The sequence below is a fragment of the Anthonomus grandis genome, chromosome 3 (genome assembly GCF_022605725.1).
Source record: "Anthonomus grandis grandis chromosome 3, icAntGran1.3, whole genome shotgun sequence".
Classification (NCBI taxonomy): Eukaryota; Metazoa; Arthropoda; class Insecta; order Coleoptera; family Curculionidae; genus Anthonomus; species Anthonomus grandis.
In genome coordinates this window covers 4795473-4814364 of record NC_065548.1, presented here as the reverse complement: position 1 = coordinate 4814364, position 18892 = coordinate 4795473, and the positions used below count along the sequence as shown (strand labels likewise).

At 31.8% G+C, this 18892-nt stretch overlaps 1 protein-coding gene across 2 annotated transcripts in view; it reads right to left on the bottom strand.

The window, feature by feature from the left end:
- Nucleotides 1-2262: 2262 nt before the first annotated feature.
- The window catches only part of LOC126734694 (RNA/RNP complex-1-interacting phosphatase), a 115089-nt gene continuing 98459 nt past the window's right edge, over nt 2263-18892 (bottom strand). For both annotated transcript variants that reach the window (XM_050438403.1, XM_050438404.1), the window contains 2 exons: nt 2724-2831; nt 2263-2671 (listed from right to left, as the gene is read on the bottom strand). In XM_050438403.1, the coding sequence (XP_050294360.1) occupies nt 2310-2671; nt 2724-2831 (470 nt within the window). In that variant the 3' untranslated portion in view covers nt 2263-2309. The remainder of the gene's footprint in view (nt 2672-2723; nt 2832-18892) is intronic.

Sequence of the window (18892 nt, the reverse complement as noted above, 5' to 3'; positions counted from 1 at the left end):
TTGGGAAACCGTGTCCATGACGAGCGACAATTTCAGATAATTTTTGACATAACTCCACTTGTAGGTCTCAGATTTGCTTCATTTTTGCCGTAAAGGTTTCTTTGAAATATTTTACACCTTTTAACAAAGAAACACTAAAATCCATTCATCAGAATTTTTTTTATTTAAGTTTTTTGAAACCATACAACTCTGTCCAAGAGAAGCGATAATTTCAGATAACTATCGTCATAACTCCATTTCTAAGGCTCAGATTTGGTTCATTTTTGCTGTACCAATTTCTCTGGAATAATCTATAACTCCCAATAACAAAAAACACTAAAATCCATGAATCAGAAACTTTTTTATTGAAGTTTTGGGAAACCGTGTCCATGACGAGCGACAATTTCAGATAATTTTTGTCATAACTCCATTTCTAGGTCTCTGATTTGCTTCATTTTTGCTGTAAAAGTTTCTTTGGAATATTTTAAACCTTCTAATAAAGAAAACACTAAAATCCATTTATTAGAATCTTTTTTATTTAAGTTTTTTGAAACCATACAACTCTGTCCAGGAGAAGCGATAATTTCAGATAACTACCGTCATAACTCCACTTCTAAGGCTCAGATTTGGTTCATTTTTGCTGTAAAATTTTCTTTGGGATGTTCTTAACTTTCCAATAAAAAAAAATACTAAAATCCATGCATTAAAACTTTTTTAAACCAAGTTTTTGAAAACAATATAACCCTGTCCAACAGAAGCGACAATTTCAGATAATTATTGTCATAACTCCACTTGTAGGTCTCAGATTTGCGTCATTTTTGCTGTAAAAGTTTCTTTGGAATGTTTTTAACCTTTTAATAAAGAAACACTAAAATCCATTCATCAGAATTTTTTTTATTTTAGTTTTTTGAATCCATATAACTCTGTCCAAGAAAAGCGATAATTTCAGGTAACTATCGTCATAACTCTACTTCTAAGGCTCAGATTTGGTTCATTTTTGCTGTAGCAATTTCTTTGGAATAATCTATAACTCCCAATAACAAAAAACACTAAAATCCATGAATCAGAAACTTTTTTATTGAAGTTTTGGGAAACCGTGTAACCTTGTCCATGACGAGCGACAATTTCAGATATTTTTGTCATAACTCTACTTGTAGGTCTCAGATTTGCTTCATTTTTGCTGTAAAAGTTTCTTTGGGATGTTCCCAACCTCCGAATAAGAAAAAACACTAACATCCATGCATCAAAACTTTTTTTCTTTAAGTTCTTGGAAATCATGTAACCCTGTTTCGACAATTTCAGATAACTTCCATTATGTTCTTTTAAACATCTCATTTTAATTTTCAAATTACCCTCTGGATTTTTTCGCAATTGTTTTTTTCTAGCATAATTTACCAAATGTGAGTGAGACAACAGGATTTTATTGCAATTCTTTAAGATATACTAGATAGAGATAGGGATAAAAAAATAAACGTTGTTTACCTGTTTGAAAAATCCCGTTGTCAATTTTATATTACAATTAAGATCATTTCAAAATTTGAGGAAATTGATCATCTGGTACTGTTCTAATGTTTAATTTATTCAAAATCATATAAAAAACTCTCATTTTATGTCCATACCTCAGACAGAGATGGAAGTATACAAATTAAAACAGAACTTTTCCACATATTTTCTACATTCCTAAACTATCCTCTAAAAATCAATTTTTTCTCGCTTATTACAATAAAATGACCATTACCATTTCTTATGATTCATCAGACTACTGCTAAAGGGTTATAACAATGAAAATTGACACTAATGCAAAATTGCTAATTCTTTAATAACTTAAGACCCGAAATAATAGTAGTTTCGAACTCTCAGGGCTTTTTCCAGTCTAATATTAAGCTAATCTTTTATTCTCATAGTATATCAGTAAAGTATAATTTGCCAAAGGGGGAAAGTCCCTCATATCAAAGATTAGCCGGCTTAATCTAAGTAATAACCGGATTAACTCGCTTTCCTTGATATTTTAAAAACGCATTATTATTATTATTATTGGCGCCACTTTTATACTTTTGAGAACTTCTCAAACAATTTTTTTCCAAATTAAAAAAAAATAGGGCGTCTGACGCCCATCCCTATCCTTGTACCTAAAACATAACAAGCGTGAACAATAAGCCATTGTTAGAAATCGGTTTTCGAGCATTTAAGTCTGTAAAAAAATTAACATTTTCTGTGCTTGTACGCGACGGATTTGTTGAATATTTATAAGATAATACGGGGTGGTCCAAGAACAACAAAAAATGCGTCACAATTACAATTTATTTCCACCATATTACAACCATCAAACGTCAAGAAACTTTATCAATTGGACTTCTGTCTCTTGGTCTTCTATGCTTGCTCCTGTTCCACCTTCTGTCGCTCTCACGTGAATTCTCTCCATCTCTGTTTCGCCAGTTGGTGTCCAAGTCGCTCCTAGTAGGCCTTGAATTACGTCCATTTCTATGCCACCTATTGTCATTTCTTCTTCTATTGTAGCGATCATTGTAATCCTCATCATATAAGTCATTCTCCAGTGGGGATCTGTAGTTGTTTTGAGGAGGCAACGGTGTTACCGGAGGCAAAAAATTATTTGCTTTGGGTCGTTTTTTCAGTTTGATGTCGGTGAGGAGGGTTTCTCTTTCTATATCGTGGCCCCTAGCTTGATTGAACCCTAGAAAATACCTATGAAGGTCTAAAGGTTTCAAAAAAAATTTAGGACTTACGGTTTATGGCCTCCTGAGGCTCGAACTTGAGCCTATCGACCAAATATCTGCAAATAAAGTAGCCGGTCCTGTTTAGTCCATGGGTGCAATGGACTCCAACCAAAGCGTCTGAAAAAAAAATAACAAATTTCAACAAGGGTCGAAATAGGGTATTTGCCAACAATAGGGCATAAACTGCTTCGTGATATGAAAAAAAAAATTGAAACTCGTGTACGTCTCTGGTAAAGTCAATCGTACCGAAATCCGGTCGGCGAGGAGGCGCGTATAACGTGAACGGTAATAAATGTAGTGGTTATTGACGTGAAGTGGACACCCCGTCGAGGGCTTTTGATATCGAGAAATCGACCGATTCGCCTCGTTATTATTATCATTATTTGTCGAAGTAAAAGTAAATTATCCGTGCCGGCAACTACCGTACGTCAGACGTGTTCTATACCGACCGCACGGATTTCTTCTTATTACGACAAATCATTTTAGTATGTGTGCATATGTTCATTTTTTATCAATTAAAATAAAGCGAACGTTTGCCACTTATGATAATTCTGCAACTTTATATAAGGGGCTTGCGTAGCATGACAAACATTTGTCAATCAAACTTTTTAAATTTTAAAATTAGGCTCTCATTAGCATATTAACCGGACAGTAGTATGGCGAATAATTGACAATTATGGCAAGCAATGGTGCAAATTTATATATTTTATTCTCTTTATACTTTAATTTTAAAACGAATTTGAACTAAATATATAAGGAGGTATGGAAAGCATAACAAGTAAATGATATTAAAATACCACACTCCTGAAAACTTGGACCACTGCATGGCAATTCTTTGCAGGTCCACCACGATCTTTTTGATGAATAACTTTTGATCTACATGAGCTATAACCATCAAATAAATGTTGTTTTATTATCAATGAGTCGCTTTACAATTTTTCATATAACTACTAGTTCTAAGCCACACAAAATTAAAGATATATAGGATTTGAGTCAAATGTGCCTCAGAGGTACAAGAGTGCCTTAAAGTACTTTACTAGTGAATTTACAGCCATGACCATCAAAACTGAAATTCAAGGCTAATTACAAGACTCTTTCCTTACTTAACATAACTAGAAGATATCTAAATAAGCCACAAAACTTGGTAAATAGTTGCCAAACATGTATTTAGTAATTAAATTGTCGGCTTCTTAGGACACATCAAAGGAAACATGGATTCTTAGTGTTTTTCAAGTTGCAGTTTTGTCTTTCTGCAAGTGTGTATGAGCCACTTGCATATTATTACAAATATTTGCCAAATTTGTTCACGAAACTTTAAAAATGATAAAAGAAATGCATATTGGGTTCCAACTACAGCTGATCAACCAATACTTTGAGTTATATTATTTAAATTTTGAGAGATGCCTGATTACAAGTAGGATTTCTTCTTATTACGACAAATCATTTTAGTGTGTGTGCATATGTTTATTATTTATCGATAAAAGTGAAGCGAACGTTTGCCATTTATGATAATTCTGCAACTGTATATAAGGGGCTTGCGTAACATGACAAACATTTGTCAATCAAACTTTTTACATTCTAAAATTGGGCTCTCATTAGCATATCAACCGGACAATAGTATGGCGAATAATTGTCAATCATGGCAAATTTCTATATTTTATTTTACCAATTCTCTTCATATTTTAATTTTAAAATGAATTTTAACTAAATATATTAGGAGGTATGCTTGGACCACTGCATGGCAATCTTTGCAGGTCGACCACGAACTTTTTGATGAATAACTTTTAATCTACATGAGCTAGAACCATGAAATTAATGTTATTTTATTACCAGTGAGTCGCTTTACAATTTTTCATATAACTACTAGTTCTAAACCACACAAAACTAAAGATATATAGGATTTAAGTCAAATGTGCCTCAGAGGTACAAGAGTGCCTTAAACTCGTTTACGAGTGAATTTACAGCCATGACAATCCTAACTGAAATTGAAACCTAATGGGTCATCTACAAGACTCTTTGTTTAACATAACTAGAAGATATTTAAATTAGGCCACAAAACGTGGTAAATAGTTGCCAAACCTGTATGCAGTAATTAAATTGTCGGCTTTTTGAAGGCACATCAAAGGAAACATGGATTCTTAGTGCTTTTCAAGTTGCAGTTTTGCTTTTCTGCAACTGTGAATGAGGTATTTGCATATTATAACAAATTTTGCCAAACTTGTCCACGAAACTTTAAAAATTATAAAAGAAATGCATATTGGGTTCCAACTACAGCTGATCAACCAATACTTTGAGTTATATTATTTAAATTTTGAGAGATGCCTGATTACAAGTAGGATTTCTTCTTATACAAATCATTTTAGTATGTGTGCATATGTTCATTTTTTATCGATAAAAATGAAGCGAACGTTTGCCACTTATGACAATTCTGCAACTTTATATAAGAGGCTTGCGTAGCATGACAAACGTTTGTCAATCAAACTTTTTAAATTTTAAAATTAGGCTCTCATTAGCATTTTAACCGGATAGTAGTATGGCGAATAATTGTCAATCATGGCAAATTTATATATTTTATTTTACCAATTCTCTTCATATTTTAATTTTAAAATGAATTTTAACTAAATATATTAGGAGGTATGCTTGGACCACTGCATGGCAATTCTTTGCAGGTCTACCACGAACTTTTTGAACTAAAAATAAAGAGGATTTAAGTCAAATGTGCCTCAGTGGTACAAGAGTGCCTTAAACTCGTTTACGAGTGAATTTACAGCCATGACCATTCTAACTGAAATTCAAGGCTAATTGGTCATCTACAAGACTCTTTGCTTACTTAACATAACTAGAAGATATTTAAATTAGGCCACAAAACGTGGTAAATAGTTGCCAAACCTGTATGCAGTAATTAAATTGTCGGCTTTTTGAAGGCACATCAAAGGAAACATGGATTCTTAGTGCTTTTCAAGTTGCAGTTTTGCTTTTCTGCAACTGTGAATGAGGTATTTGCATATTATAACAAATTTTGTCAAACTTGTCCACAAAACTTTAATAATTATAAAAGAAATGCATATTGGGTTCCAACTACAGCTGATCAACCAATACTTTGAGTTATATTATTTAAATTTTGAGAGATGCCTGATTACAAGTAGGATTTCTTCTTATTACGACAAATCATTTTAGTGTGTGTGCATATGTTAATTTTTTATCGATAAAAATGAAACGAATGTTTGCCACTTATAATAAGTCTGCAACTGTATATAAGTGGCTTGCGTAGCATGACAAAATCAAATTTGTCACTCAAACTTTGTAAATTCTAAAATTGGGCTCTCATTAGCATATCAACCGAACAGTTGTATGGCGAATAATTGACAATCATGGCAAATTTAGGGTCATCTACAAGACTCTTTGCTTAACATAACTAGAAGATATCTAAATTAGGCCACAAAACGAGGTAAATAGTTGCCAAACCTGTATGCAGTAATTAAATTGTCGGCTTTTGGGTCACATCAAAAGAAACATGGATTCTTAGTGCTTTTCAAGTTGCAGTTTTGCTTTTCCGCAACTGTGAATGAGGCATTTGCATATTATGACAAATTTTGCCAAACTTGTCCACGAAACTTTAAAAATTATAAAAGAAATGCAAATTGGGTTCCAATTGGAGGTGATCAACCAAGACTTTGAGTAGTAAATGCTATTAAAATACCACAGTCCTGAAAACTTGGACTACTGCATGGCAATTCTTCACCCACGCACTTTTCGGTGAATAACTTTTGATCTACATAAGCCAGAAGCATGAAATAAATATTCTTTTATTACCAATGATTCGCTTCACAATTTTGATATACCTAACTACTAAAGTTCTAAAGCCAACGGAACTAAAAATAAATAGGATTTAAGTCAAATATGCCTCAGTGGTACACAAGGGCCTTAAACTCCTTTAGAAGTGTATTTAAATGATCCTTGAAATTAGGATTAGTTGCCAAACATATTGTATGTAGCAAATTGTCGGCTTTTTGAAGGCACATCAAAAGAAACGTGGATTCTTAGTGCTTTTCAATTAGCAGTTTCGTCTTTCTGCAACTGTATACGAGGCGTTTGCATATTATGGCAAATATTTGCCAACGGTAGTAAAATATAACAATCCTGAAAAACATAGACCACTGCATGGCAATTCTTTGCAGGTCAACCACGCACGTTTCGGTGAATAACTTTTGATCTACATAAGCTGGAGGCATGAAATAAATTTTCTTTTATTACCAATGATTTGCTTTATAATTTTGATGAAACTACTAAAGTTCTAAATCCAACAGACCTAAAGATATATAGGATTTAAGTCAAATGTACCTCAGTGGTACCCGTTTGCCTTAAACTCCTTTGGAAGTGACCATCCTAACTGAAAAAGCCTAATTAATAATCTACAGGACTCTATAAAAATCATTTTTATGACACGATTCCTTAAAGAGGTTTGATACGTTTAATAGCATGGCATGCAGTGGCAAACTATAGGCAAATTATCCTACTGAAATCTAAAAGGAATTTGAAAAGGGATTCCATCAATTAGACAACAATAGTTAAGTGTGTATAAGAGGTATTTGCGTAGTATGTAAAAATTATCAATATGTGCTTACAATGTATTTAAATGATGATTGGCCGAACAATTGCCAAAAATGACGTGCAGTAAGCAAACTAATCAATATGACTTTCTAAGTTTTGAAAGGAATCTGAATGAAGCCTCTTAATAAATCATTCCTCCAAATAAAATTTTAAAATTTTGAAGGGATAAATAATTATCAAACATTGTATGCTGGTTTTTAATCCCACTAATCAAATTGTTTTAACATAACTAAAATAAATCTCAATTAGGTCACAAGAGGTGGTGAATAGTTGCCAAACATATTGTATGCAGTAATTAAATTGTCGGCTTTTGGGGTCACATCAAAAGAAACGTGGAATCTTAATGCTTTTCAACATGCAGTTTTGTCTTTTTGCAACTGTGTATAAGGTATTTGCATATTATGACAAATATTTGCCAAATTTGTCTACCAAATTTAAAAAACTATTAAATAAACGCAAACTAGAATCCAAGTAGCTAATCAACCAGACTTTGAGTAGTATGGCGAATGATTGCCAACTATGGCAAGCAATGGTGCAGACGTAAATATTTTATTTTACTAACTCCTCTTATATTTCAATTTTAATTTCAATACATTAGGAAGTATGGCAAGCATAACAAGTAAATGATATTCAAATTCTTTGCAGGTCGACGACGAACTTTTTGGTGAATAACTTTTGATCTGCATAAGCTACAAGCATGAAATAAATGTTGTTTTATTACCAATGATTCGCTTTACAATTTTGATATAGCTACTAAAGTTCTAAACCACACAAAACTAAAGATATATAAATTTGAAGTCGAACAAGATTCTGTAAAAATTAATTTTATTACACGATTCCTTAAAGCGATATGGTCCTTTGATAGCATGACATACAGTAGCAATATAAAAGTTAAAATCAAATCCTAGCAGTGACTTTCCAACATTTTCCGTTTTATGCTTATATTTTAATTAAATAATCAATTTAATAAAGAATCATTACCCTTATTCATCATATTGTTTAAATTAACGCTTCTTAAAGGAATTTAAGCTTAACAGCTTCTGGTTCATACTTTTTCGAGAAAACTTATAGTAGTTTATTGTAGTGAATATTTGCCAGTTATAGCAAGTAATAGCAACTTGGTTGGGATCTTGTGAGGCAAACAACCATTGGCAATTTTATATAGGAGGCATTTGTGAAAGAGAACGAACATTTACGAAATATGACAAGCAATGGTGCAAATTTATATAGTTTTTAAATGATAATTTAGATCACTGGAGCAATGGACAAGTTGCATGACGAACAATTGCTAAATGTAGCTTGCATTGGCAAACTTGTTTGTATACTACTGCATGTATAGCGAACAATTGCCAATTATGACAAACAGTAATATGTCTTAAAAAATGTCTTTTGAACACAATTCGCACCTTGAGGCAAGAAATCATATAGGAAAATTTGTCAAGCATAACAAAGAAATACTCGTCAAATTTTAACAATTTCAATATTTTGAGAATCAAGAACTCGTGGATAAGTAACATGGCGAACCATTGCCAAACATGGTACGCATTATTCGGTATATACTTACGTTGTATTAAAATGATGATTTTACCTGATTTTTAATTCCATTAATCATATTGTTTAAATTAAATTTTTTTGTGATTTTTTTTTCTCAAAAAATCTAGTAAAGCAAATATTTAGCAATTTTACTTCATTAGATATTTTTTTTTAAATTTCAAAATTGGCAAACCATAGGCAAAAGATGTTTGCATAAGATGACAAACATTCGTCAAATAGAGTGCGCATACTTGACAAGTAAACCCTAACTAATGACAACAATTTGTGTAATATGGCGATTGTAATATAAAGAAGATATAAAAAATTTTTTTCAACACAACTCCAATCAAATGGGGTATTCGATGAATAAAAATTATTAAGAGTTTAAACTCGGATATTGGAAAATCATCTATATGGAGCTTTTGGAAAGCATAATGATCAAATAGTAATTAAAATTTTGCTTAAATCACTCTTGCTTAAAATCACTAAAATAATGACATAATAGATAAGTGGCATGGCAAACATTTGCCAAACATGATGTGCAATGGCAACCTAGTGAATATGAGCCACTAGTTTCTTCTGAAAGGAATCTGAATTAACCTCATTAATTTTATAATAAAATTTCAAGATTTTAACGAGGTTCTTAACTCAGATGTGACTCAAGCACCCATGAAAAGAACAACTATCAAACAATGCATGCAGATTTTTTTTTCTTACAAGATTTCCGATCCCACTAGTTCAATTTAGCAATTCTAGAAAGAATCTCAGTGTCTAACTAGTCAGTGACTAAATTGTCGGCTTTTTGACCACACATCAAAGGAAATATATGGAATCTTAGTCTGAGTACTATTCAACTTGCAGTTTTGTCACTCAATCATTAGGAAATCCACAATAAACTTGGTAAGTCCAGTTTTTTATCAGTTCAGGTAATCTGAGATGGTTCAAATGCTTCTTTTATTCTTTTGCTATGGGAATCTTAACATTTGCTTTATCAGAGTTCTTCCTTCTCGCTTATTTTCAATATTTCTTGATTTACATCAATAAGTCATCATAATTTATCCACTACGGACATTTTATTAAGAGATCTTCAATAGACAATTAGAAACAAGTCGTGTTAGGATAATTTTTAGTAACTCAGAGGCTTTGTGATTAACATTTTCGATTTGTTTTATATCAAAATGGTTATTTTTTTTGGAAACAAGAGTTCTTTGAACCACTTCAGTTCCAAAGATCTATTAAATTGATTGAATTAATTCATATTTGCGTGTACACCCTCAATTAGAAGCACATTAATAATTTCTTATTCTAGAATAATTATTTCTTTGATCGTTGCTACCAGCACTAGCTGGAATAATTGATTCTTCTAGTCTATAATTGATTCTATTTCACTTCACGTCATCTTCTTCACTTGATCTTCTTGTGTCTTAGTTTAATTGTGTTTAATTTGTATTATAGGGAGCTTTTTCATATTTATCATTACTATTCTTCTATTGTATTTTTCTCATAATCTGGCTCATTCTTTAACTTCTTCTGTGTCTTGTCTAGTTCGTCACCATGTTTCTTAGTTTTCTCTCTTACCACGGTATCTCTCGGATCATCTATGGTTACTTTGTCTGCATTTAGTCCGATAATCGCACACCTTATTTTTTTAGAATTTTCTGCAATTGGTATTCTCTCTATCCGACACAACTTATGTTCAACAAGCAATCGCAATTCACATCTCAAGGTTCGGAGATTTGTTGTCGTTTACAAGAAACACGGTGGAGATCATTGTTTATACGCCATGCTTAACCCACATTATTTAAAAATCGTATTTTTTTTCTTCACTTTAATCGGTGGCGTGTGCACAACCAAGGTTGAACATGGACACTCGATACTGATATTGACAATTTCAGTTAAACGATAAATTATTTCTTAAAGTTTTAACATTTTCTTTCAAGGTATGCGGAACCCAAGAAACCAGGTTCCAATATACTAATAATAATAATAATAATTTAATCGATCGATAACGACGTGCGTCGCGTCCGCCCACATAGGAAATTCTTCAAAACTTTAAAAGTTATGAAGAATGAATCTTCAGCGGACCGTAATAGATTTTCGATCTTCACAATTATTATTTACTGTCGACTTAATCAATTTCAAATCGGGAACAGGTTCAACTATATTATACCTGTTTTACTTGTGAGTTCAAATAACACGCATCACGTATAGTAATGCGGCCCCGAGGTGGTATAAAGGATTTTATTGCTACTTTTATTGAGGCATTTATTTTCGTGATAAATGTATTGTTTGGGTTCTCTCTTCGTTTTAATAGGGTCCATCAAGTGTCTGTCTCAGTCATATCATTCATCAAAAGTCCAGAAGAGGGGCCGTACCAAGAAACGTTAAGAAAAATGAGACAGCAACAAAATAAAGAGCAAAAAAGATGTAAGAAGAAGGCACAAGAAAAAGAGAGTCAAGGACAAGGAAGACAAGAAGAGGAATAAAATATTATATAAGTAAAAGAGGGGGAAGATCAACAGTTGAAGCTTTAACACGAACTAAGAACTTCAGAATACAGAAACTAAGAATCAGATAGAGAAGAATTAGAAAAAATATTTGGTGAATTATCAAAAAACCTTCTGACAGGAGTGTCATTGTTAAGATATAAGCCAAGCCTACTATCTATTATTTCAAATTTTTAAAAGATTCCTGATTTAAATTAGAGTCAAGCACCCACAAACAATTGCCAAACATTCCTTAAAGATTTATTATCTTACAGGAACCTAATCATATTATTTACCCTAACAATTCTAAAAGGTATCTAAATTGAGGCACACCACTTGGCGAACATTTGCCGATGATATAGTGTGCAGACGCTAAATTGTCGGCTTTTTGAGACACATCAAAGAAATCATATGAAATCTTAGTCATTTTCTTAGTTTGGGTGCCTTTTTATTTTCTGATGTTTTTACTAAATCATTGACAATCCTCAGAGAACCTTGTAAGTCCACCTATTCTCCCTTACTTATATCACTAGACAATAACCAGGTACTCTGAGATGGCATTCTTTCCTCTTGTCTCTTATTTTCTTGTTGGGCTATTAAAATTTTAATATTTCTTTAGAGATCTTTCATAAAGGATGCACTATTGCCAAACATTGCGTACGGATTTAATTTCTCATAGGCACCTCAATCCTACTAATCATATTATTCATCTAAAAGGTATCTATTGAGACACACGACTTGGCAAACATTTGCCGACGATATAGTGTGGAGAGGCTAAATTGTCGGCTTTTTGAGACACGTCATAGAAATCGTATGAAATTTTAGTAATTTCCTTAGTCTGAGCACCTTTTTATTTGCAATGTTTTACTCAATCATTGACAATCTACAGGAAACCTGGTAGATCCGTCTTTCCTCCAGTACTTATATAACTGGACAATCTTCAGAAACTTTAAGATGGTTCTTCTCGTCTCTTCTTAGGCTATTGATATCATAACATTATATTAGATTTAGAGAGCATAAGATATTAATAGTAATAAAATTTCAAAATTTTGAAAATATTCCTAATTCAGGGTGACGATTTAGACTTAAGGATTTATTTTCTTAATCTCAATCCCACTAACTATACTCTTAAACCTTACAATCTTAAAAGGTATTTAAATAGAGAGACATAATAAATGGTGAGCATTTGTCAAGCATATATTGTACAAAGGCTATTGTCGGCTTTTTGGGCACACATCAAAGAAATCATATGAAATCTTAGTCATTTCCTTAGTCTGAATGTCTTTTACTAAAATTTCAAATTTTTTAAAGGATTTTTAATTCTAAGTGATAATTTAGACCAATGAGAAGCACACACGAATATTTACTTAATGATTTATTTTCTCACAAGAGCCTCAATCCTACTAATCATATTGTTTAACTTAACAATTCTAAAAGGCATTTAAATTAGGACATAAGACGTGGCGAACATCTGCCAATCATATAATAGCCAATAACTAAATTGTCGGCTTTTTGGGGCGCATCAAAGGAATTATATAGAATCTTAACAATTTTCTTAGTCTTAGATTTTTAATTTAGAGTAATAAGTTAGGTCAGAGTCAAGCACTCATGAACAATTGCCAAATATTGTGTCAAAATTTATTTTATTACAGGAACATTAATCTCACTAATTAAATTGTTTAATTCAAAAACGATTATAAAAGGTATTTAAAATGGGGACACAAGACGTGGCAAACATTTGCCAATCATAGAGTGTGCAGTAGCTAAATTGTCGGCTTTTTGGGACACATCAAAGAAATCATATGAAATTTTAGTCATTTCCTTAGTCTGAGTGTTCAAAGACAGTCCTTGATAGACCTCGTAGAAAATACAAGCCAATTCAATAGACTTCAAATTAATTTTCAGCCAATAAAGCACTTGTAATTTAACAATTATAATACTTTGGAACAATAAAATTGTGGTATAAGGTTGTTAAAGTAAGACTATCCAAGTACTCTGAAATGGCTTTCTTTCCTCTTGTCACTTATTTTCTTGTTGGGCTATTGAAATTTTAACATTTGTTCAAAGATTTTTCATAGACAAGCAGAGCAATTTTGCCAAACATTGCATACGGATTTAATTTCTTATGGACACCTCTATCTTACTAATAATAATTTTTACCTTAACAATTCTTAAAGGTATCTAAATTGAGACACACGACTTGGCAAACATTTGCCGACGATATAGAATGCAGAGGCTAAATTGTCGGCTTTTTGGGACACATCATAGAAATCGTATGAAATTTTAGTAATTTCCTTAGTCTGAGCACCTTTTTATTTGCAATGTTTTACTCAATCATTGACAATCTACAGGAAACCTGGTAGATCCGTCTTTTCTCCAGTACTTATATAACTGGACAATCTTCAGAAACTTTAAGATGGTTCTTCTCGTCTCTTCTTAGGCTATTGATATCATAACATTATATTAGATTTAGAGAGCATAAGATATTAATAGTAATAACATTTCAAAATTTTGAAAATATTCCTAATTCAGGGTGCCGATTTAGACTTAAGGATTTATTTTCTTAATCTCAATCCCACTAACTATACTCTTAAACCTTACAATCTTAAAAGGTATTTAAATAGAGAGACATAATAAATGGTGAGCATTTGTCAAGCATATATTGTACAAAGGCTATTGTCGGCTTTTTGGGCACACATCAAAGAAATTATATGAAATCTTAGTCATTTCCTTAGTTTGAATGTCTTTTACTAAAATTTCAAAATTTTTAAAGGATTTTTAATTCTGAGTAATAATTTAGACCAATGAGAAGCACACACGAATATTTACTTAATGATTTATTTTCTCACAAGAGCCTCAATCCTACTAATCATATTGTTTAACTTAACAATTCTAAAAGGCATTCAAATTAGGACATAAGACGTGGCGAACATCTGCCAATCATATAATAGCCAATAACTAAATTGTCGGCTTTTTGGGGCGCATCAAAGGAATTATATAGAATCTTAACAATTTTCTTAGTCTTAGATTTTTAATTTAGAGTAATAAGTTAGGTCAGAGTCAAGCACTCATGAACAATTGCCAAATATTGTGTAAAAATTTATTTTATTACAAAAACATCAATCTCACTAATCAAATTGTTTAATCTAACAATTATAAACGGTAACTAAATTGGGAGCCAAGACGTGGCAAACATTTGCCAATCATAGAGTGTGCAGTAGCAAAATTGTCGGCTTTTTGGGACACATCAAAGGAATCCTATCAAATTTTAGTCATTTCCTTAGTCTGAGTGTTCAAAGACAGTCCTTAATAGACTTCGTAGAAAATAGAAGCCAATTCAATAGACTTCAAATTAATATTCAGCCAATAAAGCACTTGTAATTAAACAATTATAATACTTTAGAACAATAAAACTGTGGGTTAAGGTAGTTAAAGTAACACTCTACTTTAAGATAAATAATAGTAATTTTTATCACACAAAAAAGTGAGTTCATATTAATGTAGTTTAAGCCTAAAATTTTTTAAGGATTATACTTATTTTCATCGAATCGGACTTTTAACTAAAAACCAATGAAATTCCATAACTTCATATGTTAGTCGACTTACATTTTAAATAAGATCACAATTTACCTCAATGATTCGTATATTTGAGCTAATTTTAAGTAAATAAGCACAAATAAAAGTAAAAGATTCATTTATTTAAACGCAAATATCGTCCAGGTATTGTAAATACAGTACCCCATTGACTTAATGTATATCCCATTCATACTATGAAAGCGTTGTGTAAAGGGGACAAATAATGTGGCGAACATTTGCGCATTAAAATAGTTGGCAGTAGATAAGTTGTCGGTTTTTTAAGGCACATCAAAGAAATCATATAAAAGCTTAGTCTAATGAGAAAATTAGAACTTGAGTATTTTTTAATACAAAAAGCAAGCATTAAGCATCTTATGAGAGATATGAGCCAAGCCTATTATCTATTAGTTCTGGCTCATCAAATGCTTGCACTTTCTAAGAAATTGCATAGTTCAATAGTTTGGTGTCCGGAAGTTCTAGAAAAAGAAGATTTGGGTACCACAACATATTACTGTTAATAAAATTTCAAAATTGTTAAAGGATTCTTTGAAAGTAATGGTTCAGATAAGAGTCAAACGACCACGAACGATTGCCAAATATTGCATTTAATTTCTTACTACAGGAATCTCAATCTCACTAATCATACTGTTTAACTTTGGGACTTAAGATGTGGCAAACATTGGCCAATCATATTATGATATACGGAGGCTAAATTGTCGGCTTTTTAGGACACATCAAAGAAATAATATGGAATCTTTGTAATTTTCTTAATATAAGTGCCTCTTAATTTGCAATGCTTTTACAGAATCCTCGTAGGTTCAACTTTCTTGCTTTATACTAAAACTGGATGATATCCAGTTACTTTGAGATGATTGAAATGCTTCCCTCCTTCTCGTCATTTCTTTTCTTCTTAGACTATTAGAATGCTAATATTTGGTTCAGTCAAAATGTTCACCTATTAAGAGGCTATTATTAACATCTTCGATTTGTTTCATTTACAACATAGTTCTAAAAAAGTTTAATTTGCATTTTTTAAGAACTCTGATTGTTAAGTATCTTCTTAGCAATATGAGCCAAGCTTATCATCTATTAATTCTAGATCATTAAACGTTTACCCTTAGTAAGGACTTAAAAAAGCGAAGTACAAAAATTCTATATAAAGGAGGTTTGGGAACCATGACTTAGAAATGGTAATAGAATTTCAAAATTTGGAAGAATCCTGTAACAATAATGGTTGAGATAAGAGTCAAGGAATCATCAACAAATGCCAAACACTGCGTAAGAGTCTTAATCCCGATAATTATAATGTTTACCCGAACAATTCTAAAAGGCATAAAAATTGAGACATAAGATGTAGCAAATATTTGCCAATCATACACTGTCCAGAGGCAAAATCGTCGGCTTTTTAGGACACATCAAAGACATCATATCAAATCTTACTCTGAGTGCCTTTTAATTTGCAAAGTTTTCATTGATAATACTCAGACAACCTTATTGATCAAATTTTTTTCACCCGTATAACTGAACAATATCCTGGAACTCTAAGATGCTTCAACCTAACAATTCTAAAAGATATTTACATTGGGATACATGATGTGGCGAACATTTGCCAATCATATATTGTGCAGTGGCCAAATTGTCGGCATTTTGGGGCACATCAAAGAAATCATTTGAAATCTTAGTCATTTATTTAGTCTGAGTGTCATTTAACTTGCAATCATTGACACTCCTCAGAAAACTTCGTAGATCCACCTTTAGTCATACAAATGGATAATATCTAGGTACTCTAAGATGGTTCGAGTGCTTCTCCTCGCTTTCTTTCTCTATCTACTCAATGCTCAAGCATCTTCCTTATTGGCAACTATAATTTTTAAATGAATCAATGTCTTTACTTCGCTGCTGAACCTCTAACCATCGAAATTCTTCTCATGGTTATAATGGTCAAGCGTCTTACCAGATGTGTGCGCCACGCCTATCACCTATCATTTCTAGATTATCCAATGTCCCCGCATATTTGTTATTCCATAAATTGGTTAAAGACGAAAAAAAAGAACGACTACGAAAGGTAATAAACCAAACGCCCGAATTTTGTAATATAGACGTCGTGATTACTTATGTATAGATAGAGATATACGTGGGTTATCGTTACAAAGGTGTTGAAAAAAGGTTGGAAAACATCTTTTTTTTCTTTAATTTTAGATAATGTAGCGCCCGGGGATCGGAGGAGTCGAAAGCGAATATGGTATCTTCTTCTTTTTTTTGTTGTTAAAAACCGATTATTTATCGGGAAATTTACATAATGTCTCTGGTTTGGGATGCATTTTATTACTTAATCTTCTAGGCTGGAAGCGAATTTGTGATTGAATTTGAGGGTCCTTTTTAGGGTCAAATTAATGGATGGACGAGGTATTTGTTCCTATTTTATGATTTGCAACTGTTGGTGATTGTGTTGAGATCCAAATTGAGACCAAAATGTTGTTACATCGGTTTTTATTAAGGTACCAAGGAAGGATGAAGTTAAAGTATTGAAAATTATTGGTTATTTCTTTAACTAGTTCGTGGATCTTCTGAGAACTGTGTTTTTTAGGTAATTTTACCAAATATATCGAAAAATATTTGATTACTATTCTATATTGAGACGGACATATAGAAAATTGAACTTTTTCACTGATTTCCCATATCATCATTTCATTTTAAAATTATTATCTGAATCTTCGGGAAATTATGTTTTTCAGGGATAGTTCACTCAATATAATTAAAAAAACCTCATTTAATGACCGTTTTTTTAATATACCTCAAACTAAAATGACAATATAAAGAGGCATTGTTAAAAATCACTGTTAATACTTACTGCTTTCAAAGCAAATAGAGAAAACGTTTTTATTTGTGATGAGTCAGAAATCATTAAAAAATCACTGTTGTGATGCTCAAAAATTGAAAATGTATATTGCTGTGAATATCCGCATATACATACACGTGATATTCAATACTATACGTGAAAAAATTTTTTTTAACGGTTGTGAGTAATAAACACTATTGAAAAATCACTATTGAGATAAATACTTTATGTATAACTTATGTATAAATTAAATTATTGTCCGTTTTTTTTGGGAAGGTAAAGCTGAATAGTTAAGGGTTACTGCACCTTAAAAATCACTGCTGAGACAAACATTTTTTTGAGAATCACAGACCATTAAAAAATCACTGTTCAGTTAAATATTTAATTCTTTAAAGCCTATAAGGAAAAATCATTTTAACGTTTATGAGTCAAAAACCTTGAAAAAATCACTGCTACGATGCTTTCTTATGGATGTAAAATAGATTTTCGAAAAAGTTCACAGTTGAGATAAATATTTTATTACGTCCAAGCTTATTGACTATTGATGCCTGCTATGAAGCCTAGTCGTATTTAAAAAGATCTCTGTTTTCTGTTAAGGGTAAAGAGTTGAAATTATATTATACTGCTATAGTTTAGGGATTACAATTTTTTCACAATGACTAAGCTCAATATCTTATTGTAAGTAAGAAATCATTAAAAAATCACTGTTGAGATAAATCTTTTATTAAGTCAGACACAGTAAAAAAATCACCGCTGAAATAAATAATTTATTACTTATTAAACGTACAGGTTTTTTTAGAACTAAAAGATGTTTTTTTTTAGAAAATAATTAAAATCTCTGTTTTTCTAGTAGTTTAAGGTGATTTATTCCAAAAAATATTGATTTTTTTTTCAATTTAAGTAAGACAAGCTAGTTTAAAAAAATTTTGAAGATTGTACAGTTAAGGGTCACTGCACTCAAAAAAGCATCATTGTTGAAATAAATCTTTTATTGTGAGTCAGAGACCATGAAAATATCACTACTGTGATGCTGGGTTTATGGGTAAAAGATCAATTTTTGAAAAATCTATAGATTTGTTACTTACAAGCCTACAGAATGAATCTAAAGACTGTACTTTACTTAAGGAGTACAG